At 53.5% G+C, this 27,120-nt stretch overlaps 3 protein-coding genes across 5 annotated transcripts; 1 reads left to right on the plus strand and 2 right to left on the minus strand.

Annotated features, from left to right (window-relative positions):
- Nucleotides 1-1,483: 1,483 nt before the first annotated feature.
- On the plus strand, nucleotides 1,484-8,756 carry Rec8 (REC8 meiotic recombination protein). Its single transcript, XM_051143418.1, has 20 exons — nucleotides 1,484-1,557; nucleotides 1,723-1,852; nucleotides 1,938-2,006; nucleotides 2,092-2,234; nucleotides 2,339-2,414; nucleotides 2,982-3,102; nucleotides 4,380-4,464; nucleotides 5,568-5,647; nucleotides 5,818-5,953; nucleotides 6,038-6,110; nucleotides 6,184-6,275; nucleotides 6,574-6,623; nucleotides 6,986-7,120; nucleotides 7,398-7,464; nucleotides 7,553-7,695; nucleotides 7,818-7,866; nucleotides 8,132-8,198; nucleotides 8,277-8,399; nucleotides 8,471-8,577; nucleotides 8,671-8,756. Exons 2-20 carry the CDS (start codon nucleotides 1,797-1,799, stop codon nucleotides 8,754-8,756), a joined length of 1,758 nt encoding a protein of 585 aa, XP_050999375.1. The 5' UTR covers nucleotides 1,484-1,557; nucleotides 1,723-1,796.
- Nucleotides 8,757-9,058: 302 nt separating this feature from the next.
- Ipo4 (importin 4) lies at nucleotides 9,059-18,657 on the minus strand. Its single transcript, XM_051143127.1, has 30 exons — nucleotides 18,589-18,657; nucleotides 18,421-18,507; nucleotides 18,189-18,268; nucleotides 18,061-18,102; nucleotides 17,562-17,691; nucleotides 17,267-17,446; nucleotides 16,947-17,012; nucleotides 16,757-16,858; nucleotides 16,587-16,670; nucleotides 16,228-16,392; nucleotides 15,746-15,799; nucleotides 15,480-15,589; nucleotides 14,606-14,714; nucleotides 14,298-14,427; nucleotides 13,986-14,099; nucleotides 13,773-13,886; nucleotides 13,431-13,551; nucleotides 13,177-13,288; nucleotides 12,959-13,077; nucleotides 12,607-12,684; nucleotides 12,477-12,534; nucleotides 12,283-12,388; nucleotides 12,008-12,201; nucleotides 11,810-11,857; nucleotides 11,345-11,470; nucleotides 11,045-11,253; nucleotides 10,796-10,928; nucleotides 10,607-10,711; nucleotides 9,500-9,569; nucleotides 9,059-9,381 (listed from the first exon to the last, which is right to left on the minus strand). The coding sequence occupies exons 1-30, from the start codon at nucleotides 18,655-18,657 to the stop codon at nucleotides 9,251-9,253; spliced, it is 3,246 nt and encodes a 1,081-aa protein (XP_050999084.1). The 3' UTR covers nucleotides 9,059-9,250.
- A 93-nt stretch (nucleotides 18,658-18,750) lies between these two features.
- Nucleotides 18,751-26,647, minus strand: Tm9sf1 (transmembrane 9 superfamily member 1). 3 transcript variants are annotated; one of them, XM_051143124.1, is made up of 6 exons: nucleotides 26,478-26,647; nucleotides 25,662-26,023; nucleotides 23,725-24,346; nucleotides 23,291-23,476; nucleotides 21,202-21,475; nucleotides 18,751-19,743 (listed from the first exon to the last, which is right to left on the minus strand). In XM_051143124.1, the coding sequence occupies exons 1-6, from the start codon at nucleotides 26,587-26,589 to the stop codon at nucleotides 19,350-19,352; spliced, it is 1,950 nt and encodes a 649-aa protein (XP_050999081.1). In that variant the 5' UTR covers nucleotides 26,590-26,647; the 3' UTR covers nucleotides 18,751-19,349. The 3 variants fall into 3 exon arrangements, with proteins under 3 accessions (XP_050999081.1, XP_050999083.1, XP_050999082.1); XM_051143126.1 differs by lacking the exon at nucleotides 26,478-26,647 and adding an exon at nucleotides 26,358-26,475 and having other exon boundaries at nucleotides 18,752-19,743; XM_051143125.1 differs by lacking the exon at nucleotides 26,478-26,647 and adding an exon at nucleotides 26,276-26,454 and having other exon boundaries at nucleotides 18,752-19,743.
- Between the last annotated feature and the right edge of the window lie 473 nt (nucleotides 26,648-27,120).

Below are 27,120 nucleotides of genomic sequence, written 5' to 3' on the forward strand. Positions count from 1 at the left end.
ACTGGTCCTTGTAAATATAACTTTTCCTGGATAATTCTCATAATTATTTTTATTGTATATAGTTTATTAATTTTTTAATAGAAAGGGGGATATGTAGTGGATATAAACATGTTTTTGATTTGATCCCAAGAGTGGGATGGGGAACAGACTTGTGAGAGATCAGGTAATGTTTATCCACTAGAAGATGAACCACCTTGTGTGGGGGCTTGGTTTTTGCCAGCTGAAACACACCTTAGTACTGACACTGCAAATATATATATATATGGGCCCAAAATATGAGGCAGGGCTTTTTGGGTCTTGGTATTGTTTAGCTGTTCATCCCTCCAGTTCGAGACGCTGCTAGAGAGAACCGCTTCAGAGAACACTCGGGGCTCTGGATTCTGGCTGCTGCTCTGGGCTCCAGCTGTGGCTCCAGGTTCCAGCAGCAGCTTTGGTGGAATTGCTGGTCTGCTGAGATCCTGCCAACAACGCCAGGGGAATCACTCCCAGGAACTGAGTCCAAAAAGGTCTTCTTCTCCCGTTCCCATAAACCTCCTGTCTCTCCTACCTAGGGTGGGTGGGTTGGAAGGGAGGTATAAGCATTAAAGATCCCCAAATAAAGTAGGTTTGGAAAAGATCAAAAGCTAGACCTGTTTGCTTGGTTTTGAGACAGGGTCTCACTATACAGCTCTGACTAGCCTGAAATTCACATCGTGGCCTCAGACTCACAGGCTCTGCCTGACTCTGTCTCCCAAGTGTTTGGATCAAAGGCTGTTTTCCTTTTTGCAGTACTGGGTTAAGCCCAGGCATATGTATGCCAGGCAGTCTCTGGGTCTTTTTGTTTTTTCTTTTCAAGACAGGGTTTCACTGTGTAGCCTTGGCTGTCCTGGACTCAGTTTGCAGATCATGCTGGCCTCGAACTCACAGAGATTCGCCTGCCTCTGCCTCCCGAGTGCTGGGATTAAAGGCATGCACCACCACACCCGGCATTTTTTTTTTTTTTTTTCTTTTAAATTTAGAAATAAGGACAGGGCCCGTGCACCGGCAGGGTACCTTCCCTTGAGTCTCTGAATCCTAAACAGCACCAAAAACGTATGCCCTCCACATGACCCCGTCCCCTGCTAGCAAGCTGTTGCCAGGGAGAGACTGGGTATTCTCTCAGTTTATTGGTCAGTGTAGCGCCTTGGAGAAGCCCTTGTTGCTAACCGAGAGAACGAGGGCCCATTGGCCAGGACACCTCACAATGCCACTGTAGCACTCAGGGTTCCCGCGATTGGTTGGCGACAGGCTCATAGAGCCTATGGCCTGGAGCCGAATTTTGCTACCTGACACCAGGAGTCAGAGCTCCCTCTGTCGCGGCTCCCCATTGGCTGCCCTGGCGCAAAGCCTTGGAGAGCACGTCTCTGGTCCCGCTGGAGGGCGTCTGGACGACGACGAGGACGAGGACGAGGACGAGGACAACGTCTGTGTCGAGCTTGCGGACAAAGACGGCCTCTTGACGAGAAGAGGACCTGTTCCTGTGTTTCTGCCCGGTCTTCTCTTGGAGCTCCGCATCTCTGCCAGGACGCAATCCTGAAGGTAAGTCCTACGGCCTCAGGGATGGCAGAGTGAGCGGTGCCCAGCGCCTGCATCTCTGTTTGGTTATCTCCTAATTCAATCATCAGTACTTGGTCGCCTTACCAATTGGATTTTTTTTCATCCACATCCACCTGCCCCCTGTCCAAATCCCTACTCCTTTTCAAGGGTGTTGGAAATCCTAAAGAGTTCGGATTAAGATCCAAACGGGATTGGTTCTGAGCGTGAACCCCAGAGCAAAGATGTTCTACTATCCCAACGTGCTTCAGCGCCACACAGGCTGCTTCGCCACTATCTGGTAAGCGCGGGGGCTGATGCCTGTGCTAGGAGCCAAGCTGTGGGGGTCTCACCGTGACAGTCCGTACCGGTTCCCGCCCCTCCAGGCTGGCAGCAACCCGAGGCAGCCGGTTGGTGAAGCGTGAATACCTAAAAGTGAATGTAGTAAAAACCTGGTAAGACCCAGAAAAGAGAGGGAGGAGCCCTGGCTTGGGGAGTATCCGGAGTCTGGCTTTAACCGGGGGCCTGTTGTTCTCCCAGCGAGGAAATCCTCAATTACGTCCTGGTCCGAGTGCAGCCTCCCAAGCCCGGCCTGCCCCGCCCCCGCTTCTCCCTCTATCTCTCCGCCCAGCTGCAGATTGGTGTGATTAGGGTCTACTTTCAGCAGTGCCAGTATCTTGTGGGTAAGCTTGGGACCTCTCGAGGTGGACTAGAGCTGACGGGCCTGTGGGCTAGGTTGGTTCTTTTACGTTTTTTTTTTTTTTTTTTTTTACGTCCTTGCCCACAGAAGACATCCAGCATATCCTAGAACACCTGCACCGGACCCAGCTGCAGATTCGCATTGATATGGAGGAGGCTGACCTGTGAGTCCCTAGGAATTGAGGCCATCCAGACCAAGCTGGTCCACCTCGGCATCTCTCTTTTAAAGCTTGCCTGCAGAGAGGCAGAGGCAGGGGTGGAGGAAAGGGGGGGGGGGACTGGGAGGGGGAGGGAGAGGGAGATGGGGAAGGTGGAGGGGGGAAGGGATGGAGGGAGGTAGGGAGAGAGGAAGAGGAAGAGAGAGAGAGAGAGGGAGAGGGAAGGAGGGTGGGGGGTAGAGACGGAGAGAGAGAGACAGAGACAGAGAGAGTCAGAGACAGAGACAGAGACAGAGAAACAGAGATACAGAGACAAAGAGAGAGGCAGAGACAGACAAAAAGACAGAGAGACAGACAAGGAGGGAGGCAGGCAGGTAGAGAGAGGGAGGGAGATAGAGACAGAGACAGGGTGCATTGTATGCATGTGGAGCTCAGAGGACAACAGAGAAAGTGGTTTCTCTTCATTGTGTAGGTTCAGATTGAGGACTCTGGGTTTGGAGGCAGCCCCTTTACCTGCCCAGCAGTCGCACCCACCCTTAGCCTCTGCCCTTGACATTCCACATTCTCTCCCAGACCTAGCTTGCTTCTCCCCAACTGCCTGGCCATGATGAAGATGCTGGAAGACGCCCCAGAACCCTTTTTTGGGACAATGTCTGTGGACCCCGGACTCCCTAGTCCCTTTGATATTCCTCAGGTAGGGCGCACTCCCCTAGAACCCATCAGAAATCACCGGGTGGCAGTGGAGGAGGGGGGGTTAGTAGGTGTCCCTGCCAATCTGACACTGAGCTTTGGGGAGGGGCCATGGAGCAGGGGGCTCTTGCTAACCTGATAGGGGTTTTCCCATGAGAGCCATTCTCCCCTATAGGCACTGTTCCCACCACTGAGCCCTTAATCTCGGCTGTCACCTACCTAGCTGCGCTGGGTTTTTTTCCTCGGTCTTCCCCCATCATCCCCACAGCTTAGAGTTTCTCCAGTCTCCATTTTCCCACCCAAGCAGTTGGTCCTGAATGCACACAGCATCAGCATCCAGGGGTCCTGGTGCCTGGACTTAGTGATACCCATCCCCACTCTCTTCTCTAGGCATCCTTAGCTCCCAACACCACCAGCCCATTTCCCATGTCCCAGAGATACCAGCCCTTTAAGAGTGGTCCTTCAGCCGGGCGTGGTGGGGCACGCCTTTAATCCCAGCACTTGGGAGGCAGAGGCAGGTGGATCGCTGTGAGTTTGAAGCCAGCCTGGTCTACAAAGTGAGTCCAGGACAGCTAAGGCTACACAGAGAAGCCCTGTCTCAAACAAACAAACAAACAAACACAGTGGCCCTTCATTCTCTGCTAGTCAGGTCCTACTTATCCTCCCAGACTTAGCTCAAATGTCACCCTTTCCCACGAAATCATTATCCCACTTGAAGCCAAAAAGAAATACGGTTTGGAATCTGAGCACTTTACTAAGCCTGCTTTCCCCTTTTCATTGGCTCTCCTGGAATCCCACACAAACTTGTCCTCATCACAGCTACTCAAGAAGCTTTTCCATTTATCTCTGTCCATAACAACACAAATCTTTGCACAAATTCACAAGGGTAATTTGGGGGTGAGGTCAGGGCAGGGACAGGAGGGTGGTGGTGGTGGTGGTGGCTTCTGACATACTGATGTCAAATGGCTGGAGATGTCAAATGATGTCAAACAGGGCTGGAGAGATGGTTCAGTGGTTAAGAGCACTGCTTGCTCTTCTAAAGATCGTGAGTTCAATTCCCAGTAACTACATGATGGCTCACAACCATCTATAATAAGGTTTGGTGCCCTCTTCTGGCCTGCAGATACATAGGATACATATACACATTCATATATACGTAGCGAATGAAGAAAGCTAAAATTCCAAAATAAAAAAGTATAAAGAGAGGTCAGTGTCCAGGGTGACTGTTTGAAAGAAGACTGAAGCTGAGACCTATCTTTTGTTCCTGATTTCTTCCCAAAGGTTCGACACCTTTTAGAGGCTGCCACCCCGGAGAAGATTCCCGAGGAGTCCCTTCCTGAAGTCACTCCCGAGCCCAGGAAGCCAGGTCAGCAGAAAGAACCTTTCTGATGAGACACAGGATCCCCAAGGGCTGAAGAAGTCACTCTTTAGAAGAGCCAGGCCCAGTCGGCCTCAGTGGTCGGCCTCAGTGCTCCCATTTCCTAGAGAGGCTAAGATGGGAAAACTCCAAAGTCCAATACCTGCCTGGGCTATATATGGAATTCAAAGCCAGCCTAGACTGTTTAAGAAAGCTATTTCAACATTTACTTTAAAAAAAAAAAAAGTTGACCAGGAGCCAATGATACTACCTGTAATCTCAGCATTTAGGAGGCAGAGGCAGGTGGATCTCTATGAGTTTGAGGTCATCCTAATCTACATAGTGAGTTCCAGGGCAGCAAGGGCTATGCAGAGAAACCCTGTCTCGAAAAAACAAAAACCAAAAAATGGAGGCAGGAAGACCAGGAGTGCAAAGCCAGGAGCTGGTGAGATGGCTCAGTGGTTAAGAGCACTGTCTGTTCATACAGAGGACTGGAGTTCAGTTCCCAGCACCTACGCAGTGGCTCATACCACATACAAGTCTGTACCAGAGGAATCTGACACACTAGCACTCATGTACCCACAGATACACACACAGATACACACACACACACACACACACACACACACACACACACACTTAACAACTAAAGTCCCCCCCCCTTTTTTTTTTTAGGTTGTTTGAGACAGGGTTTCTCTGTAACAGTCCTGGCTGTCTTGGACTTGCTTTTGTAGACCAGGCTGGCCTCAAGCTCACAGCAATTTTCCTGCCTCTGCCTCCCGAGTGCTGGGATTAAAGGCGTGCGTGCGCCACCACATCCAGCACAACAATTATTTTAAAAAAAGAGTCCAAATGGGGTCGGAACATAATTTTTTAATCTCAGCAGTGGCAGAGGCAGGCAGATTTTAGTTCAAGGCCAGCCTGGTCTACGTAGTGAGACCTTGTCTCAAAAAAAAAAAAAAAAAAAAATCAGACAGATAAAAAAGAAGTGCACTTGGAATATTTGCTGGTAACTAGCTTGGGTCTAGCTTTTGGTTTCCAAAGTCCATGTTTTTTGTCCTAACAACTTGGAAAGAAGTAGTGGGGCTGGTGTGACTCCCCTGCACTTATAGGCAGGACCGTAGCCACTGTGCAGTCTCCTGAGGTCATCACACTCCAGGAGGCAGAGCCCATACGCATGCTGCGGATTGAGGTGAGTTTCCCCTTAAACACAGGATTCCAGTGTGTCTGCCCCCACCCCCCACCCCTGTCACGTCCCCGTGATTCTGCCTTCTCTGTGCATTTCCCCCACGCTGTCCCTTTAGACCCATGGAGGTTCCTTGGACTCAGCCTCAAAAATCCACTTGTTTCCTCTCTCCCCAGGGAGAGCAGGATCTCCCAGAGATCAGCCGAGGAGACTTGGACCTGCTGATTGCAGAAGAAGATGATGCCATCTTGTTAGAGGACCATCAGAGACGCAGGCTTCTCACACGGCGGAGGCCTTCCCTGGCACTGGATGGTCAGATCCCGGCACAGCCAGCCTGGGCATGGGCAGTACCCCATGCTTCTGTCTCCTAAGTGTTCTGATTCTCTCTTTCTGCAGAACCCAAGGAAGAACCCCGGGCCCTGGAAGGTGATGGTGGGGTCCCGTCCCTTTCGCCTCTAGCTCCTGCACCGTAAGCACAGGAGTCCCTGTACAGGGAAGGGTCATTGCAGAAAAGCGGTTGCTTATCTGCCTCTTTCCCTCAGGGTTGAAGGGATAAGAGAGCCACTTCCAGGCCAGATCTTGGCTCCTGAAGTACAGAAGTTGTCAGGCTGGGAGCCTGGGACCCTACTCACTGGTAAGTGCCCGCCACCGGGTGCTCCTATGGGAACACTCGCTCAGTTGCAGAGACAAAAGCCTTTACCCCCAGCTTCTGAGGGACACTGGTAGCTTCCTGTGCTGGTAGCTGTAATACTGAAGGGGCTGGACAGTCTGGAGAGGGTTTCTGTAGGCCAGTTGCTGCAGAAGCTGGGCTGGAGCAGAACTGCCATACATTTGGAGCCAACTTGGGCTATAGTGCCAGCCTTGTCTTTTAAAAACTCCTCTATAATTAAAAAGAAAAAAAAAAGTGAGGGGTCCTGCGGGTCTTGTTGCAGAGGTGACACCCCCTCAGGAGCTGCGTCTGCCTGCCCCACCTAGTGCAGAGGTAAGTAGGCTCTCCCCAGCTGCCTCTTTACCTTCCATTACCTGTTGTTAAGCCGAGGGCCCTTACTAACCTACAGCGAGGATTCTGTAAAATATGTCCCTTTCCATACCTCATGGTGTGGCCTCACTCCCAGCAGGTACCTTTGTGTAAGCTATGAGAAGCTTCTTCCCAGACAACTGACTGGGGCAGAGTGTGAGGCCTGACATGCACAAGGCTGTGTGGGTCCAATCCCCAGGACTACAGAACTCCCCCTCCTCATATCCTGGGGGCCAGAGTAGACTTGAACAAAGTGAGAGCATTGAACAGTCTACCGGGGAGGGGAGGGAGATGGACACCCTGATTCTTGCCTCCTCCTACTCCAGAAGAGGCCCCGGTCTCCTCAGAGCCCACCTGGCCGCCGTCGCCGTCGCCAGTTACTATTCTGGGACAAAGAGACTCAGATCTCTCGCGAGAAATTTGAGGAACAACTGCAGCCCAGAGTTCACTGCTGGGAGTATGTGAGTGCACCCAGGATCTCCCTGGGGAGAAGAGGGATGGTGCAGGTCTGTCTGGACTTCACAACTCCTAAAGAAGACTGGGAATCAATCAAAATCTCTCTCACACAACACACACACACAATCAGGTCATGATCTACCCTTTTAGTCACCAGCACTGTAGGCCAGGTCACGAGCCTGAAATCAGGTGCAGGGTCCCTAAGAAAAATGTACTCCAAAAGTAGGGCAGTAAAAAATGACTTTCTCATCAAAGAGTCACTGGCCTTCCACCATCTTGCAGCCAGTGGTCCAGCCTCCCAAGAGGATGACCAGAAGCCCGGCAGAGCTCTTCAGAGCCCCAACTCTCTGTAAGGATGGTAAAAATTGGGGCAGGCGGGACCTTCGGAAGCTGGAATCTTCAGTCTTATAACATAAACCTTTTTGCATCGTCCCCAGCTGGCTGGTTATGCCCAGAACTCCTAGCTTTATGGACCCACTGTGCCCAGGTACCCCCAAGAATGCTCAGAGAAGGTCCACAGATGGAGACGGAAGAGGCAGCTGAGGAAAGGAGAAAAACTGAAGCTCTTAGTGAGATTGAGGTAATGGCTTCCAGGGCACCCTGCCAGCCGCCCCTCAGCCCTGCAGTGTGCACCTGCCTGCTCACCAGACCAAACCCCTGGCACTCTGGTGCTTGGGTCCATTCTTGCGCTCCTATCCGCAGGTTCTGAGGGAAGGCCAGGAGCCCAGCGGCCCCCTCATGCTGTCCTCAGGTAAGCATGAGACGGGAGGATGGAGGCCACTTTCCCAACCAGGGAGCTTGCACATTAAATACTAGGATTTGACTCTCCGCTGCTCCCACTTTGTTCAAGTCTACTCTAGGCCCTGGAATATGAGGGAAACTTTGTAGTCCTAGGATTGAACCCAAAGCCTTGTGCATGTCAGGCAATGCCTTACCACTGAACTACACCCCAGCTTGGCTACAAGGTCCAAACTCCTTAGAGCAACAGACTCCCTGAGCGCTCTCTCCCTCAACAGAGCTTTCCCTAGAAGCAGCCGAAGAGGAAAAGTCTCGCACCAGCCTCATCCCCCCAGAAGAACGCTGGTAAGCATCCAAGCTGTGCAAGCTCAGACCTACAGTGGCCTGCCTGTTGTCACTGCCATGACTCTTTTGGTCTTCTAGGGCCTGGATGGAGGAGGGGCAGCCAGAGGCCCCTGCACTGCCCATGCTGCCTGAAATCCCTGAAGTGCCCATAGAGATGCCCCTAGGGCCTGAAGAAGCACTCTCCTCAGAGGCTGTGCTTAGGTACCAGGGAGGGGTCCCTCCAGGGGCAGGAATAGGCTGTTACCCCAGCTAACTGTCCTCCATCCCTGCAGGGCCGTAGCACTGGAGCTGCAGGCCAACAGGCAGCCTGACTTTGGCAGCCTGGTGCCCCCTCTCAGCCCCCGGAGGTTGGCTTCTCGGGTCTTCTATCTGCTCTTGAGTGAGTGTGGGTACCAGAGGGGGGGGGGTGGGCGGGCAGGCCAGAGGCTGCTATGCACACTAGTGACTATGACCTGCCTGCTCTTCTCAACAGTGCTGTGTGCACAGAAGATCCTTCTCGTGGAACAAGAGAAGCCATATGGGCGTCTCCTGATTCACCCTGGACCCAAATTCCACTGAGCAAGTTCATTAAACTGCATCCTGCATCACTGCACTTTGCCTTTTTTTGTTTGTTTGTTTGTGTGTGTGTGTGCGCACCCGTGCCAGAATGAGCCATTGAGTACAGTGGCCTGGAAAGTCCAGAGGAGTTCAACCTTCTGGAGCTGGAGTTCAAGGCAGTTCTGAGCCATCTAGTGTAGGCACTAAGACCGAACTCCCGTCTTCTACAGGGACAGTGTGCCCTCTTGAATCTGTGCCACTCCAGCCCCTTGCCTGTCTCATTTCTGAGTGCATACCTCTAGCCTTGACGCTCTCAGCTAGTGTCCACGCAGAAAACAAGCTGCCTTTATTACAGTATGATGTCACACCTCTGCTTGTCATAGATCCAGCCCCAGACACCCCTGTTAAGACAGCAAGCACGGTTGGCTTCCAATAGACAGAGTCTTTGGTGAGGTGAGCTGGACCTGGGCTGACAGGTAGTCTTCAGGCCCTCTGACCCAGCTGTAGCCTACAGTCTAAGTGAGGCCCAGCATGGCCTGAAGTTCTTGAGCTTTATCAGCAGGCAGCGAGCCCAGGGCTGCATGGAAGCTGTCGGTGTGCTGTTCGGCCAGGAATGTCAGGAGCAGCAGCAGTGCTGTCTTGGTGTCTGGGTAGAGCGGAGAGAGGCAAACGAAGGCTCAGTCACTACATCCATGTTGTCCCCAAGCCCTGAGCCCCACTTGCCGCCATTTTCCCTTGCTCTTAGCTGCGATTGTCACCCTCACCTGGCGGGATCCTGCTGTCGGCCAGAATCAGGCTGCAGATGCGCAAGAGCTCCGGAGCCACATCTGCAACCTGTGGAAAGAACTGGTTAACTGAGGCACTATCAGCAGTAACGGCTTTGGGCCCCAGGGCTTGGAGTAGGGGGTTGAAACCAAGGCGAGAAGAGCCTGTGGGGTTGTCTGAGCTGACACCCACACAACTGTGAGCCCGAGAAGCAACGGGGAAACACCGTAACAACCTCTTTCTAGAGGTTAAGGTGTGTGACCGCAGATTACAGTCACAGCTTCAAGACCAAGCAAAACCCAGCATCCCAGTGCTCTCCCAACACACACACACACACACACACACACACACACACACACACACACACACACACACGTCAGAACAAAGGGAATGATAGGACACTGGGACACAGGTCCAAACCTAAGTAGTTGGAATATGCAGAATCCATCTGAAAGCAGGTTCTATTTATGGTGGGGTGGTGAGCAGTACCAGGTCTCCCTAGGGAACTGTTTTACTAGCCCTGACCTGAGAAGTCAGCCTAGGAAACTTGTGACTGCTCGCTTAGCACAAGAGGACAAGCCCCAGAGAGACATATCATTAGACTATCTACCAACTCTGTGGACAAAAGGGAAAAGAGCAGCTGGGGCCGTAGCTCTGCTGGTGGAGTGCTTGCTAGCTCCCATGAAGACCTCGGCTGATCCCCAGCACTGCTGAAACTAGGCACAGTAGTGCATGCCTGCAATGCCAGCACTTGGGAGGCGGAGAACTGAGGGCTCAAGGCCATCCTCAGCTATGCAACAAGATGAGGCCAGTCAGGGATGCAGGAAAAATGAAAACTTGAAGAGTGAAGAGTGTCAGCTGGGCGGTGGTAGTGCACACCCAGTGGTTGAGAGGCAGAGGCAGGCGGATCTCTGAGTTTGAGGCCAGCCTACAGTGAGTTCCAGGACAGCCAGGGTCCAGAGAATCCCCCTGGGGATGGGAGAGAGCACAGAGTGTCTAAAAGCACCTGAAATTCATCATGCGTCAGTTACAAGTGACATCTCCTCTGCCTGTCCCTTAGACTGGAGCCTAACACTTCCTTGTAAGAGTTCCAGCAGCAGAGTTACCTGTTCAGGGCTGTTCTGGTGCAGAAAGCTGAAGAGGTGACCTATAGTGACCCACTCCTCCATGTCCTCCTTCAGGGGCAGGGCATGTAGCAGGGTAGCCAGCACCTGGATGCACAGATGTCTCAGGCCCATGTGTCCTGTCCCCTCCACCATGCTAAGCCCCTACCCCACCTGATGCCTCGCCCTTACCTGGGGCTCTGCTTTTCTTGCTGGACTGGCCATCAGCAGGCGGGCAAGAGCCCCACAGATGTTATCACGGACCCGATCATGTCGCTCCCTTGCCAGGAGGGGCAGGAGGAGGCCCAGTAGCTTAGGGAAGTGGCTGGGCCACAGTTAAGGAACACACACACACTGGTCGACTGCATCCTGCAGCTGCACCTCACCACAGCCCTGGGCTCACTTCCAACCCCATCTTTCCCTCCTGCAAGCACAGGATACTCCTGAGCAGGGCTGCCCCCGTGCTCTGCAAGGACGCCCAGCCCAAAGACGGCGTTGCTCCGCACCTCAGGGTCTGCCTCCCGGGCAGTGTTTAACAGCACAGGGACTAGCCGAGACACAAACTGGGCTGAGGCAGAGCCCAGAGCCTGAATGGACTCTGCCAGTGTTCCCACAGCAAAGGACTTCTCTGCCACTGTGCAGCTCTGCTTCTGGAGGGCAGGTTGAAGGAGCACAAATTGGCATGGAGGGAGAGTTGGGAGGGTACAGGCATGGGTGGGCACAGGTGGACAGAGCACTCACCATCTTACACAGCAATAATGGCAAGAAGTTGGCAAAGAATGGAGCGAAGGCGTGGCCTCCGGCTGCGGCTGCCAGGGCAGGGATGGCCTCTCCAGCGTGCTCCAGTAGCATAGCATCGTACTCTGCCTGTGCAGCCAGGTGAGGAGTTAGAGCCCTGGGGCAGCTCTGTGGCTGCGTCTCCCAGCCCTGCTATCCACTGGTGCAGGTGGGCCTGGGGCTGCCCTTGCCTCACAGACTGACCCATTTTCACGATGGCTTTGGTACAGCCGAGGCCTTCCACTCATCACTCCTAACCCTGCCCCGGTGCACGCCTCTCTTCTCTGAACTCCTCACTGCCTTACTGGGGTTAGGGTGGCACCATTCTCAAAATGACAACTTCTCTTTCCTGCGGCTGAGGGCACTGCCCACTGCTAGCCCTGCAGGACTACCCAGATTGTCTAGCCCCCTTTTATCTGTAGCTCTCACCTGGTCATCGTCTTCATCCTCATCCTCCTCAGTGTTCTGACAGGCTGTCTGTGGAGGATGTAGTTCAGCTGAGTGTGGGCTCTCCTGCCTTCTCCTTTCCACAGTGGTGGTGAGGTAGGCAGAGCCAGACTTAAAGGCTCCGACAACCCATTTTTCTGGGGCCTTACACCTCTTCCCCTAGCTCCTCTCCCCTCTCACCTTCTTCTGCAGCACAGTCTTGAGCACGGTGCAGAGATCATTGAGGTGCCCAGGGGGCTGCAGCGTGAGAGGCCCGCAGGTGCGCAGCACCTCTGTCAGGGCCTCCAGCACTGCCATCACCACTGGCCGTTCCCTTTCTACTTTCACAGCCTGTATGTAAGACGGCAGCAGCCGAGCCAAGGAACGCTGCAGAGCTGGAAGACACAAACGGCGGGAGCCTCAGTTAGGCCCTGCCACTCCCCAGGGCTCCCAGCCTGCTAGTGTCGTCTTCTCACCAGCACTGCTGGCGTCTGAAGGGCTTCTCTGACAGGCCTTCTGCAGCGCACAGCAGAACTGTCCCAGAGCTTCATGAGCTGCTTTCCGCACATTCAGATGAGGACACTGGAACCAAGAGGGCAGGCGTGGGCCTGGTCCGTGCCAGGTGAAGACAACCCCAACTGGAGCTTAAGGAGCCCACTCACTAACGTACCTCCAGCAGTTTGAAGACCTCGTCAAAGACGGTGTCCATGTATGGGAGGAAGGCCACACTATGGAGAGACGCGGCAGTGGGAAGGGGTCCTGGGTGTGGTTCCCAGCACCGCAGGAGGTCTGGTACTCACCTGGTGTTCACAGAGATCTCCCCCAGGGCAGTGCAGGTATCTTCTTTCTCATCAAAGAAGGCGTTCTCCACGCTGTACCTAGGGAGCAGTGGGGAGGCAGGGGCAGTGGGTACCAGCAGGAGCAGAGCCAGCACTGGGGCCATGCCCAGAATGAAAGCCTATGTATCCTTTTTTATTTTGAGACGGGGTTTCTCTGTGTAGCCCTGGGTGTTCTGGTCCCTTTGTAGACCACACTGGCCTCGAACTCACAGAGATCCGCCTGCCTCTGCCTCCCGTGTGCTGGGACTAAAGGCGTGCGCCACCCCATCTGGCTCAAAAATCTACATTCTTGAGAGATGAGCACTCCTCCTACCCCGAGATCTCAGAGTCTTCCTCGTCTTCCACATCCTCATCCATGAGATCCTCCTCCTCTTCTTCCTCTTCGCTCTCATCGTCAAACAGAAGGAAGGAGTTGATGCCGTCATACTGAGGCTAGATGACGAAAGCAGACTCAAGACTCCGGCTCAGGTGTGTCCAGGAGATAAATTCCACCCTGGTCTAACCAGCCCAGTATACCCAACCTCTGCTCACCACAATGCCCTCGGTGGATCGCAGTGACAACAGCATGAGCGTGGTAATCTGAGACAGGTAGGGTGCCAGGCCCTCTCCCATTAACCCCGACAAGGCTGCGAACAGGCTGTACCTGACAGAGGTAGAGGGAATCTGTTCGGTGCTGCCTGCTATTGACAGACAAAATGGGGGAGTCCAGGAAACCTGGCTGTGTCCAAAACTAAAGGATTCGTATCTGGGATGGCAAGGCTGGGGCAGGAGGAAGGGTCACTCACGTGCAGCGCCGCAAGTCAGGGTCATCAATATGGCTGCACAACCCCAGCCCCAGCTGACAGCACTCCTCAGCCAGGGGCTTCATGGAGTCTCCCAGAGCTCGTGCCAGCACCCCCAGCGTCTCTGTGGGAGAAGAGCTCAGCCAGCACTGACACGGGAAGTAAACACAAGGGTGCCTAGTGGAAGAACGCATTCAGAACTCTACCCTGCTCTTGGGCACAACACGGAAAACACCTTTTCATCGAAGGAAGACACCCAACTGCTCTGGGGGTGCTCAGGCAGCGGTCTGGGGGAACGCCGGCCTTTCCGGGGTGCGGAGCCCTGCGTGGAAGCCTCTCACTCACCCAGGCTCTGGATCTGCACAAGCTGAAGGTCCTCATGGCCCGTCAACAGGAATTCCCGGATGTGCTCCATGACAGTGGGGAAGTAGGGCAGCAAGGAGTCTTGAGCAGCTGTGGCTGCAGGACGGAACGGAGTCAGAGGTGGTAGGAAGGGGGCACTGCCTAGCACAGCCTCGGGGTCAGTCTACACCTTCGCCTCTTGGTCCTTCTGCTCACCGATGGCCCCTATGGCGCTCACAGCTAGCTCCTTGGTCCGGGGTTTGCTGGGGTTCCTCAGAGGCTGCAGCATACACTCCATAAGCTCTGGGATGTAGGGCTGCACTTTGGGCCCTGTGGGAAAGTTTCTTTAGCAGCCAAGCCAGGCCTCTGACCTTCTGCAAAACCCACCTTCTTTAGCCTGACAGTCCGTGCGACCCTTCCACACCTCCTTCCCACCAGGCAGCAACTCAGGAGGATGCACACTGTGCCTCCCTCAGTCCATGCGCTGCTCCCCTCCCACCTCCCTGTGCGTTCCGCTGGCATCACTACCGAGGTTCTCCACGAAGTTCTCCAGGGCGTAGCAGGCCTTGGCCAGGTGGTGTGTGTTCCCCGTGGGCACTGCCTTCAGGTAGGAAAGGAGCAGCGGCATCACCTCCTCAGAATAGCTACTGATGTGGGGCTGGGGGAGAGGCAAGCAGGAGCCTGGTCAGGCTCACCTGCACTGCACGTCCTTGAGCACCAATGGCAGCAACCATGTGTGAAGAGATGAAGTTTACGGGACGGGGTCCCCCGCCTTAAGGTAGGGTGGGGTGGGGGGTTCTCTGGTGTGGTAGCCATGTGCATTTAGCTTTGCTGACCTGTAGGTTCTCTGAGAACTGCCCCAGGGCAAACAAAGCAGCATTTCGCACAACCTGTGAGGGGTCATCCAGGCCCTTGCACACGATCTGCAGCAGTGGGGATAGCAGTCTGAATGGGGCAGGACAGAAGAACACGGTCTGAGGGGGAGGACCTAAGAACCCTAGGCTCAGCCCAGTGGCGGTGGAGCACGCTTCAAGTCCCAGCACTTGGGAGGCAGAGGCAGGAGGATCTCTGCGAGTTTGATGCCAGCCTGGTCTACAGAGTGAGTTCCAAGACAGCCAGGGATGTTACACAGAGAAACCCTGTCTTGAAAAATAAAAAGAACCCTAGTCTCAATCATCCTCTTTATTCCTCCTGAAAATGGCGAAGTCTCTCTGGCACTGGCTGGTGGGAACTGTCATGGGAGAGCCATTTCTCTTCCAACGAGAACACTTTTGAAAGGCAGCAAACATCATGGCTAATTAATAGTAGTAACAATTAAGCAGGACGTGGTGGCACACACCCTTTAATCCTAGCACTTGGGAGGCAAAGATAGGCAGATCTCTGAATTCAAGGCCTAGCCTGGTTTACGGAAAGAGTTCCAAGACAGCAGGGCTACACAGAGAACCCTTGTCTCAAAACAGATGGGGGAAAAAAAAAATCAAAAATCAATTAAGCTGGGCCAGGTGTGGTGATCCACATCTTTAGTCCCAGCACGGGGGAGGCAGACACAGGCAGATCTCAGCTCCAAAGTTCCAAGTCCAGCCAAGGCTACAGAGTGAGACCGTCTCAAACAAACAATGAAACCAATTAAATTGAAACTAGGGTACCAGGACTGCCAGCATCCTCCTGATGTGATTCACCTTGCCCTGGGACAGGAAGTGAATATAGTACCTTTGTCTGATATGGTCACCAGCACCATCAGATAGCACAGCCAGCACCAGGAAGCCTGCTTTGCGCTGGTATGGGGCCTCACTGCGCAAGGCTTCTTCCAGCATGGGCATCTAGGGGAGGACACGGCGCACTCCTGAAAGCCCAGCAAGAGCTTGCCGACTTAAGTCAACAGGCCCTGACCATCACAGCTATCTGTGCCCAAACATCCTTGGCTTTAGGGGGCTACACCCACGCAGGGCTGGGAACACCAACAGAGTCACACTTACCACATGGGGACAGAGCTTCTCGGGGGGAAGGTGCAGTGCCAGCATGTCCACAACCTGAAAACATTCAGCGAGGTTGTAACTCCGTCTCTAACCTCCGACGCTCGCTTAACACCTCCCCACAATCCACCTGTGATGACTGGCCTAGAGCTTACAATGAACAGCAGGACGCCCACCTAAAGAGCTAATCACTCGATGGATTGACAATCTAGCGCCGTCAGGAAGAGCAGCACAAGGCAGGAAGCAGGGCTTAGCTGGGGGGAGGGGGGGAAAGGCATATCCTTATGGGTGTTATCTTGCCCTGGCTCCTTTTTGTATTTTCCTTCTCTGCTTCCTGTCCATGACGTGAACTGCTCTGCTTTGCTTCCTGTTGCCATGACTTGACCCACTCTGCCTGGTATCTCTGACGCCATGACAACACACCCCCCTTCTACGGTGTTTCTCTTAGGTATCTGGTCATGGGGATGAGAGGACAAGCAGATCACCTGTACAGCAAAGTGCTTGGGAGTCTCCCCCATCAGCCCAATCTCCAGCTCGTCATCGTCAGAATCTTGGTCCTCAGGATCCAGTTGGCCCATAGGCGGCTCAGCAGCCATAACAGGGAACAGGGCGTGCAGCAAGGGCGGCAGGAGGCGGTTCTTCAGCAAGGCCTAAGAGGAGAGGACTGTCCCTGAGCATCTCCTCAGAACAGGCTCGTGACAACACTGCCAGCCAACCTGCCGACCGCAAGGAGCCCTGCCAGAGGCTCCCGATCTCCTCGGCAGGGACAGACGGCTAAGCCAGGGCCTGAGAAGGACTATGTGACTGAGGGTGGCGACAACAGGACACCCCAGAGGGTACTTACCTTACTTTTGACTTTAACCAAGAAAGTGAGGCAGCAGAGAATACGGACACGAATTGCATCACCAAGGGCCACATTCTTAGCCACCTATACAGACACTAACAAAAATCAGGAACAAGCAAGAAAACTTACAGTAAACCAAGTAGCTGGGCCAGCACCCTGCCCAGGCTTACCTCCAGACAGAACGTGAGGACCTCAGAGAGGTGGGGAGTGATGATAGGCAACTCTGACTCCAGCAGCTCATCCAGGGCCTCCAGGGCCTCACAGGCCTTTACCTGGAAGGTAGGGGAGCCACAGGTAGGGATGCGCCTCCATTTTCCTTTCAAAAGGAGATGCCCCCCCACCACCACAACCTGTCCTCACCTCATCTAAGGGGATTAGAGTCCTCACTGCCATAACGAGTTTGGGCACCAACATCCGTGCCAGAGGCTGGAAGACACAGGGAGAGCTCAATCACAGAAGGCACGGGCAGCCTAATCCCAGGGCCCAGAGGATGGCAGCGAGCTCCCTCACAGTAGCCATCTAAAGAGAAGGCGCAGCACCCAGGCCCAGCCACCCCAGCATCCCTCTCAACTGTTAGGAAGAACGGAAGGCAGACTAAGACGCTGCGGCAGCTTGGGCCAGAACCTCTAAAAGTGAGGGCAGGGAAGACCGAGAGCTACAGAGCTGCCAGTGACTCTCACCACGTCATCAGTCCTGAGGTAGGGGGCCAAGGCAGTCAGGGTGCGCAGGGAGTAGAAGAGCACCCCAGGGAAGCCTACTTCACCCAGAGTCTCGACCAGAAGCTGAAGGAGCTCCCGTTGGTGGGGGTGGAACGCCTCAGGCTGGGATGACACCACCACACTCAGTAGCAGAAGCCCCACCTGTCCAGGAGTGGGGTGGGGGTGGGGATGAGAGGAGACAAGCTCCCATGGTCAGCGCCTCTCAGCCCCGCCTCCCCTAAGCCCCGCCTCCCTGCCAACAGCGCCCTAGCTGTACCTCTTTCTCAGGGCTGTGGGAACTGTGGGTACTGTGCTGCAGGAGGTGCATGAACTGAGGCCAGCCTTCCAGGCCTTCCCTTCGAAAAATGGTGGCTGAGAGCTGGGCCAAGCTGACACTCACATAATGCCTGCAGAGAGGAGATTCATTTAGCCATAAAGACCCTTCGCTACCCTCCCTTACAAACAATGCCCCGGCCTCAAAGGGAAGGCAGAAGATGAGCATCCACGCGTGAGCACGGGCTTTCCTAAGACAGATCCCCGTAAGACAACAGCTGGGGGTGAAAGAAGGAGGGTGGCGTTGCGATCTGGTTCGTTCAGCCTCACTGGCCATGTTTAATTTCAGGCCTGTTTTCCGATTTGGGTTTGGCAGATCATTTTCAAAAAAACTTTAGTTTTCACAGGCTTCCTAAGTCCCCAGCTGGGGGCTGGAAAGGAAGATGGAGGACCTCAGCCCAAAATTCAGTTAGGACCCCCAAGAGAGGATGCTACGCACTTACTCCGGCTCCTTCTGCAGGGCTGTCAGGACCAGAGACTTGAGGCTGGAAGACAGATGGCAAACGCTTGGTACCCGGGCCTGTCAAAAAGTCGACTAGGCCCGGCCCCTCCCGTCGCCGACCTAGCCCACCTCTCTCGCTGCTCAGGAGCCAAACGTCGCCAGCGGGTATTAAGCCTTCTGCGGGTCAGGACCGCTGCAAATTGGCGGATCTAGGGTGAGGAGAGGTAGCCAGGCAAGTGAGCATCGCAGGCAGCGGGAAGGTGAAGAAGAGACTGAAACCGCAGGGGGCGGAGGCTGGGGCGGGACCCAGGGGCGCACGGAGGATTTCAGGATTTCGGCAGGGAGGCGCAGGTTAACTCGCCTGAGGGTCGGTCGCTGAGGCCAACAGGTTGCAGAGCGCGGGCAAGGCATTAGGGTCCTTCAGGGCGAGCTGGAGCTGCTCCGTAGCCTGGTGGGAGGCTGGGGGGTCAGGACCGGGCCTTTCCCGCAGCCTCCCCCTCCCCCCCCAGCCCGGTCGGCCTGCCCATACCCGGCGGATGCGCTCGGTGTCAGGTAGCAGCAGCTCCTTCAGGATCTTCTCCAGTTCCGCAGGCTCCATGGCAGCAGCCGGGCCGCCGCCGCCGCTCCTGCTCCTGCTGCTGCCGCCGCCGCCGCCGCCGCTACAGGGCCGGGTGGGGAGGGGGAGGAACGGCACGTGGAGACTCGGACACCAACTTCCGGCGGAAAGGGCGTTACTCTGCGTCTCTCCAGTCGCCTGGGTGATTCAGCTTACTTCCCTTAGGAAATTCCTTGCGGGATGCTGGCGGCTGGCGGCTGGCGTCAGTCTGGGCTTCCGTCCGGCTGAACACCCGCCAAACCACAGAAACAGAGCCCCCGGCAACGCGGGTTCCCCGCGGCGACAGTTCCCTAGAGTCCAGAGCTTGTGCGGCAGTAGGGGACTCGGTTTTCAAAGGAACCGTGCACTGACAACAGGCTCCGGAGTTCTATAAGTAGACCAAAACCTCCAACTACACGATCCTTTTTCTTAATAAACTTTATTTTAATAATTGTAAAAAGAAAAAAAAAATCAGGACCAAAACGTAAGGCAACTTAAAAACTTCAAATATATATTCCGTATCTAATAGAGATTTTTAATTTCCAGGTCCTCTGTAAAGAAGGGAGGTCCTAGGGGCGGAGGGGGAAGGAAGGCGACAATGCCATCACACAATTCAGTCAGAAGAGAAGCTATCAAGTGAAATCAATGGAGCATGATGAAAGCACGAGAAGACCAATAGTTCTGTCAGTCAGAACTCAGTCCATCTTGAGGTTAACATAGATGTAACGGATGAACTTTAAGGAAGAAAAAAAGGAGATGGTGCCCAGCATGAGGAAGAAGACATAGCCAGTCAGTAGGGAGTAGCCGAAGAACTCCACTGTCTGTACTGCCCCTGACATGTTGGACCGCCGAGCGTAGTAGAAAACGGAGTAGAGGAAGATGAAGAGGCCAGTGGAGCCCACACTGAGCACGGAGCGCCACCACCAGCGGTAATCTTCCCCGGACAACTGGAAGTACGTGAGGGCAATGGAGATGCAGGCCCCCACGCTCAGCAGGATGGCGAAGACGAAGAAGAGGATGCCGTACAGAGTGTACTGCTCTCGACCCCAGACCGTGGCAAAGATGTAGTACAGCTCCACAGAGATGGCGCTGTGAAGAGAAGAGACAACACACAGCATTTAGCGTTGCGTGGGGCCACGCCTTCCCACGCTGCAGTCACTGTGGAGATTAAGGCCACTGGGGATTCTTCTGTCTGAGACGAGCTGCTCTCATTTTGTGGTCATTTCCCTGACCGGCCAAAAGCAGAGATAGTAGCTAGCGCAGGTGGCATATATCTATACCACTACTATTATTTGGGAGGCTGAGGAAGGAGGACTGCTAATTTGGTTCAAATCCAATCTGGGCTACAGAGCAAGTTCAGGCCAGCCTGGAAAACAGTGAGACTGTCTCAGTGGAAGCTTGAAAAGGGCTGGGATACAGCTCAGCGGTAGAGAGCTCACCAAATAATGCACGAGGGCCTACATACACTCCAGTACTACAGAAAAGGAGTAAGTAAGAAAAAGGGGGTAGGGAACAGTACTATATTATTTGTTTTCTTTTGTACTGTTTAAAAGGTATACAACAAACTGCATGAGTAAACAAACAGGCCTTAAGCTCTACATGCCTGTCAACACTGAAGAGAAACTGGTTCTACAGCACTGATGCAAGGCTTAAAGCCCAGTTGATGGCTCTTTCAGTTTGCTGAGTGCGAGAACTTCATGTGAAACACTCATATCTGAACTAGCTGAAGCTTATTCCTACTAGAGACAGAACCATCTAAAGAGCTGAGGTGGGGAAAGGGAAAGCTGAGCAAAACCCTGAAAAGGAGGGCTGGAGAGGTGGCTCAGAGCTTAAGAGGTCCTGAGTTCAATTCCCAGCAGCCACTTGGTGGCTCACAGTGTGATCTAATGTCCTCTTCTGGCATGCAGGTGTACATGCCAGGTGTACATACATAATAATAAATAAATATTTTTTTAAAAACATGACAAAGGGGAATGCACATCTGTAATTCAAGCACCCAAGACAGGAGAATGGTAAGGGTTTTGGTTTTTTGTTTTGTTTTGTTTTTTCCAAGACAGGGTTTCTCTGTGTAGCCCTGCCTCTCCTGGCACTCACTCTGTAGACCAGGCTGTCCTCGAACTCACAGAGATCCTCCTGCCTCTCTCTATCTCCCAAGGGCTGGGATCAAAGGTATGCACCGCCACCACCCAGCAAATTTTAAGTGTTGTTGTTGTTGGGGTTTTTGTTGTTGTTTTTTAATGTATAGAGTGCTCTGCCTATATGTACAACTGCAGGCCAGAAGAGGGCATCAGATCATATTTAGATGGCTGTGAGCCACCATGTGATTGCTGGGAATTGAACTTGGGACCTCTGAGAGAGCAGTCAGTGCTCTTAATCTCTGAGCCATCTCTCCAGCCCATGAATTTTAAGTTTTAAAGGCTGTCTCAAATAAATAAATAAAACAAAACAGAAAACAAAAAACCAAAATCCTTTAGAGTCCAAAACCAAACCAAACCAAACCAAACCAAACCCCCCAAGAGTGATGGCCACCGTAGGACGTGAAGATACCTGAAAGGCAGGAAGCCACCAACGGTCATGTGGATGACAGTAGACTTGTACCATGGCTGGGGTGGGATCTCCCGGGCAATGTTCTTGGTGCGACAAGGTGCGTCAAAGGCACTAGCGTTGTTCTTCCCAAAGATGCCTCCAATGACAGTGAGAGGAAAGCCTACCAGCAGCCACACTGTCAGGAGCAGCAGGATGGTAGTGGCTGGTAGAGCCTGTGTCGAACCATTGGCCCAGTGCACTGAGTTCACCACGCTCCACGTCAGGAAGAAAGGCACTGCAGGAAGGAGGGTCAGCAGTAGGAGCAACATCCCTGTGACACCCCAGTCTGACTGGACCTAAAGGGGAAAGGGATGCAGCAGCCTGACACTCACAGGGCCCACCTATGCTCCCAGATGTGCAGAGCGGATTGAATTCACCGCGACCCTTTTATAGCTTGTTGTTCCTTGTTCGTTATTTTTCCGACACCCACTGCCATCAAGAATTAAGGCGGTTGCTTCATTATGGTCTGCGAGTGGTGCAAATCCACCTGCCTACAGAAACCTGTGTTGCCATGGCACTGATGATCCCTAACATGAAACAGTCATTCAGGTTAAGGACCTGTTCTCAGAAAGCCACTGCTTCAGATGTGAAGTGTGAGGGGATATAAACCACATGCATCAAACTGGAAACAATAAGGGTCAGGACACAGACTATAACCGTCTCTGCGAAGGCCATCTGGCTTGAAGGTTAGCATGGGCTGGTTGGAGGCCAGCCTGGTCCCAGGACAGCCAGGGCTGTTGTGCACAGAGAAACCCTGTCTTGGAAAATCATAAATAAGTAAATGCTACTTAAGGGAGTTGAGTAATGATGGCTCAGTTGGTAAAGTGCTTGGCTTATAATCATGAGGGCCTAAGTTCTTTTTTTTTTTTTTTTTTTTTTGAGGGCCTAGGTTCAATCCCCAGATCCCACATGAAAAAAAAGCTAGGTATAGTGGCTCATGCCTTTTTTTTTTTTGAGACAGGGTCTATGTAGCCCTAACTTTCTTAGAACTCAAGATGTAGATCAGGAGACCTTGAACTCACAGAGATCCGAGTGCCTCTAGAGTGCTGGGATAAAGGTGTGTGCTGCCACACCTGGCTCCATGCTTGTAACCTCTGCACTGGGGCATGGAGACAGAGGTGGACAGTGTCTGAGGAATCATACCTGAGGTGCCCTCTGCTTTCTACACACACAAGTGTCTGTGTGCACCAGCACCAGAGCACACACACAGATGGTTGAAGCCAGGCAAGGTGTTGTACACCTAGAGCCTTAGAACCTGGGAGGCTGAGGCAGGGGGGACTATAACAGAGTTAATGCTCACACGGGCTCCACAGGGAGACCCCCTTGTAGGGGACTGTATTACCTATGTCATATGGTTATTGTGAGGATTAAATAAGAATGGGCATAAGGAATGCTAACCGCAGTGTCTAGCCACTTTGTTGTTGTTGTTTTTCAAGACAGTTTCTCTGTGTAGCCTTGGCTGTCCTGGACTCAGTTTGTAGACCAACCTGGCCTCAAATTCACAGAGATCCACCTGCCTCTGCCTCTGGAATGCTGTAATTAAAGGCTGCTCAGTGGTTGTTATAAGCAGTTGCTCTTCTTAGAGGGGCCTGGGTTCAGTTCCAAGCACCCACGTGGTAGCTCACAACCATCTCTAACTCCAGTTCTAGGTAATCAGACATCCTCTTCTGGCTTCCATAGGCACTGTAGGCATGTGCTGTACATACATATATGCAGGCAAAACTCTCATAAATATAAATATTTTTAAAATGCTCCTTAGAGGCTGGAGTGATGGCTCAGAGGTTAAGAACACTGGTCCCTTCTCCAGATCCTGAGTTCAATTCCCAGCATCCACATGGTGGCTCACAACCACTTATAATGAGATCTGATGCCCTCTTCTGGCCGCAGGCATACATGCAGGCAGAGCACTGTGTACATAATAATAAATGACTCTTAAAAAAAAAAATTCTCCCTGTAGTCCCTGCCCTGTGACTCCACCCCAGGACCTATGATGTGTCTGTCCTTGGTTCCTAAGTCTAGGCAGACCCACAATAAATGGGGACGTTCTTACCGGAGAAGAGACTGGTGGTTAGAATGATGTTCCACACCCAACGCTCGCCTCCAATCTGCCGGTAGAAGTGGCTGGACACGTAGCCAGCGATGCAGCAGGTCAGAGCATACAGCAAGATGGCTGCCGAGTTAATGGCTCCATGGCGGTGCACATTGAACATGCCCAGAAGTGCCATGACAATGATGCCTACGCGGTGGTAGTGGAAAGCTCAAGTTAGGTCTGCATCTCTTCTCAGCATCAGAGCAATCATCCCCTTTGACCCAGTTCCTCAAGCGATAGCATTTTCCTAGTTCTACCATGAGGAAGACCCACACATCCTCACTAGAGCTACCGGTCCCCTTAGGTTTTTCTCTCACCTTGAACAGAAGGGGAACCCACTGAACTTTCCTAATAACCCATCTGCTGCCCTCTGAGACCAACTCATTTCCCCTCACCAGTGCCAAGGGCCAGGAACTGGGCACCCACACCAAGCACGGCACAGAGCAGGCCACGGTACGGAGGGAAGCGGAAGACGTCCGTGTGGATAATTTTCCAGCCGTTATCACCCTGGTCAAAGTCGTCACCAGAACCTCCAGGGCTGGTCTCTTCGTCTAGGTTGTACCGAGCCAGGTCATTGCGGAGCACACGCATTAGAATAACGGCCACAAAACCCACCAGTAGAAACACCAGCACCATGGAGTTGATGATGGACAACCAGTGGATTTCCAGGGTCCGAGGAAAGAAGCCACCGTCATCCCCGCGGCGCCTGTCACTGCGCCGTTCCACCTGAGTCTCAGACCATCGCACGCTGTATGTGTGAGTAAGGCCCAGGAATTCATCGGACCGCAACCCATCCAAGCTGTGGGGCTTGACATCGCGAACCGAAACATTGGCAAATATAATCCGGTCTCCGTGGAATTCTAGGTGGAAGTCCAAGTGTGTCCAGAGGCCTATCTTGTGGCTATGTGGCAGGAAGCCACTCTCTTCCATGTAGCCCACAAAACCACGGATTGGCAAGTCATCTACCACAAATTCAAAGTAATACAATTCCTCAATGGCCTGGCGCAGCTGCTCCACCTACAAGAACAAGCTACGAGTCAGTTACACAGAGCCTCTCAGAGCTATAAGTATTTCTCAAACTCAGCAGTATTCTTATTTTGGGCTGAATGATTCTGTGTTGTAGGGAAATGCTGACCTGCGCATTGCAGGATTCAGCTTCTTCAATCTCTACACAGCAATAGTACCAATGAATTGTGACAATCGAAAATATAGTCAAGCCTGGCTGCCGTGGCACCTGCCTTTAATCCCAGCACTGGGGAGGCGGAGACAGGTGGATCTCCATGAGTTCAAGGCCAGTCTGGTGTACAGAGTGAGTTCCAAGACAGCCAAGGCTGTTGTTACACAGAGAAACCCTGTCTGGGAGTGGTGTGTGTGTGTGCGCGCGTGCGTGGGGTCTGGTGTAGAACATCCTTGTTATCCCAGCACTTAGAAGGATGATGCTGGGTTTGAGGACAGCCTGGGCTACACAGTAAGACCTTATCTCAATAATCAAGCGAAACTAGAACAACACTCCCCCCCCAACCCAACCAAAACAGAATGTCTCTATACATTGCCAAAGTCCCTCAGGGGACAACGCTGTTCCCCGTTGACACTCACTGACTGATTCTGGTATATTAGCCCAAAAGGCACAAGCATGACTTTGGTAGGACAAAGTCTCAGAAAAATAAGTGGAGCAAAACAAAAGACTGGAATCTGGAGAGATGGCTCAGCGGTTAAGGGCACTGGCTGCTCTTCCAGAGGTCCTGAGTCCAATTCCTAGGACCCATCTGGCAGCTCACAGCTGTCTACAACTCAACATATATACAAGCAAAACACCAATGTACATAAAATAAACTTTTTTTTTTTTTTAAAGTGTCAGGAAAGCCACGCATGGTGGTACACACCTTTAATCCCAGCATTTGGGAGGCAGAGGCAGATGGGTCTCGGTGAGTCTGAAGCCAGCCTAGTCTACAAAATGAGTCTATGACAGCCAAGGCTACATAGAGAACCCGTCTCAGGAGAAGAAGAAGAAAAAAAAAAAAGTGCTAGGATTTGCTAAAGAAACAAACAAACCAAAAAGTAGCAGGGAAGGCTAGGAAGTACGGTGTATGGAAAGACAAAGGAGTCTTTCCTGGGACCAGTGCGGCCAAGTGAGGAGCCCCTGGGTTCTAGAATCAGTTCTGCATTTCAGTATCCGTGTAATCTCGAAGAGTCAGTTTTGAGCATCTAAGCAAGTACACTGGGTTGTGGTTAGAGGCCAGACAGATAATTTCCATAAAGGTACCATAAACGCGGGGCACTGCCTGGCCCTGGCAAGGAGGGCTAATTGAGAACTAACGTGGGGAGAGCTGACCTGTGCAGAACTGAGCTGCATGTGGCACAGAATTCTCTTCTCCACGTTCTCCCGAAAGCGGATCTCGTACAAGGATTCGGCCATTCGGTCCCCGTCCAGTACTTCACCCAAACTAAGACTTTTGTGACGGATCTTCTCAGGACAGCAGACTGGAAGCTGATAGTAGTGGTAAGTTTCCTGAGGGTTATGGTAAGGTCCCACTTTGTTGACATATAAAATGACAGGGTCACCGGGCTTGTAGTGTGTCACACCTTCCACCCCTGGCCCATGGCCCGTGCCCAGCAACAATATCAGGATTGGAAAACACTGGCGGCTCCAACTTCGAGGCTGCCCCAGGACTGTCATCCTTAAGGCAGCAGAACCTGTTGGGGGGAATCCTGTGGTTACAGAAACTAGGAATCAAACCCTGACGCCCCGGGTCTGCTCTCCCAAGCGCCCACTGGCTCCACCTCCTCCCGTTGGCCTCCAGATCCCCATACCACACAACTTCTACCCCCAAAGACAGAGGTCTTGGCGTGCCCTCAATAGTACTCCCAACCCGGGGTTCACGCCTCCTCGAGGCCTCCTCCCCCGCCAAACCCCGGCCACCCGGGGCCTCTGCTGCGCGCGCCAACCCGTTTCTATGGCAACGCCCGGAGGGCTCGCAGCTCCGGCAGAGGCACCCGCCGCAGCTCCGGGGTCCTCACTGCAAGGTACGGGCTGGCCAAAGAGGCGCCAGCGGCCTCACGGGCCCCCGTAGCTGCCCTTGGGCTTCTGCCTGGGTCTTCCAGAGAGCGGCGCCGGAGCGGTAGGCTTGGCGAGGACCTGAGGACCGACCTCCTCGGGGTTGTCTGCCGCTGCGCCTGATCGCCGCGGCAGCCGCGACGCCGCCCGCGTCCACACTCGGCTCGCCCAAATGCTCCCGGATGAGCTCAGGTTCGCCGGCCATCCCGCCCCGCCAAGGACTCCACTTAGCTCGCTCCCGGAGCCACCGGGCGATGCAAGTGGTCCTGCCGGCGAGCAGCCGCGCAGCCCGGACACGTCAGCTTACCACTTCCGCCCTCGCCGACGGGGACCTCAGCTCCGGGAAGCCGAGAAGGCTCCACTCCTGTGAGCCGGGAACTCCGGGATGCTCTTGCCGATGTTGCGGGCGGCTTCCCACGGGGGCTCGCGCGGGCCGGGCCGCCCTGAGCCCCCAGGCTGGAGACGGCCGGCCGGAGAGTGGGAGCGCGGCGGCTATAAGCGGGACCTGGCGCGGAAAGTTGCCCCTAACCTGGACGGGGCGGGGCTTTACGTGGCGTTCCCACGCCAGGGGACAGGTGCCCTCAAACACCTTGGTAAAAGTGTCCTTCCGAGGCCTTCCGGTGGCACTGACCGGTCAGTGTCAGCAATAAACAACGCGGGAGCTGGGTGAGGTGCACCTGCAGTTTGCCGCCTCACCCCGCAAGGTGGGCGGGTTGACAGCTCTATTTTTAATAGA

This window comes from Acomys russatus, chromosome 3 (genome assembly GCF_903995435.1).
Source record: "Acomys russatus chromosome 3, mAcoRus1.1, whole genome shotgun sequence".
Taxonomy (NCBI): domain Eukaryota; kingdom Metazoa; phylum Chordata; class Mammalia; order Rodentia; family Muridae; genus Acomys; species Acomys russatus.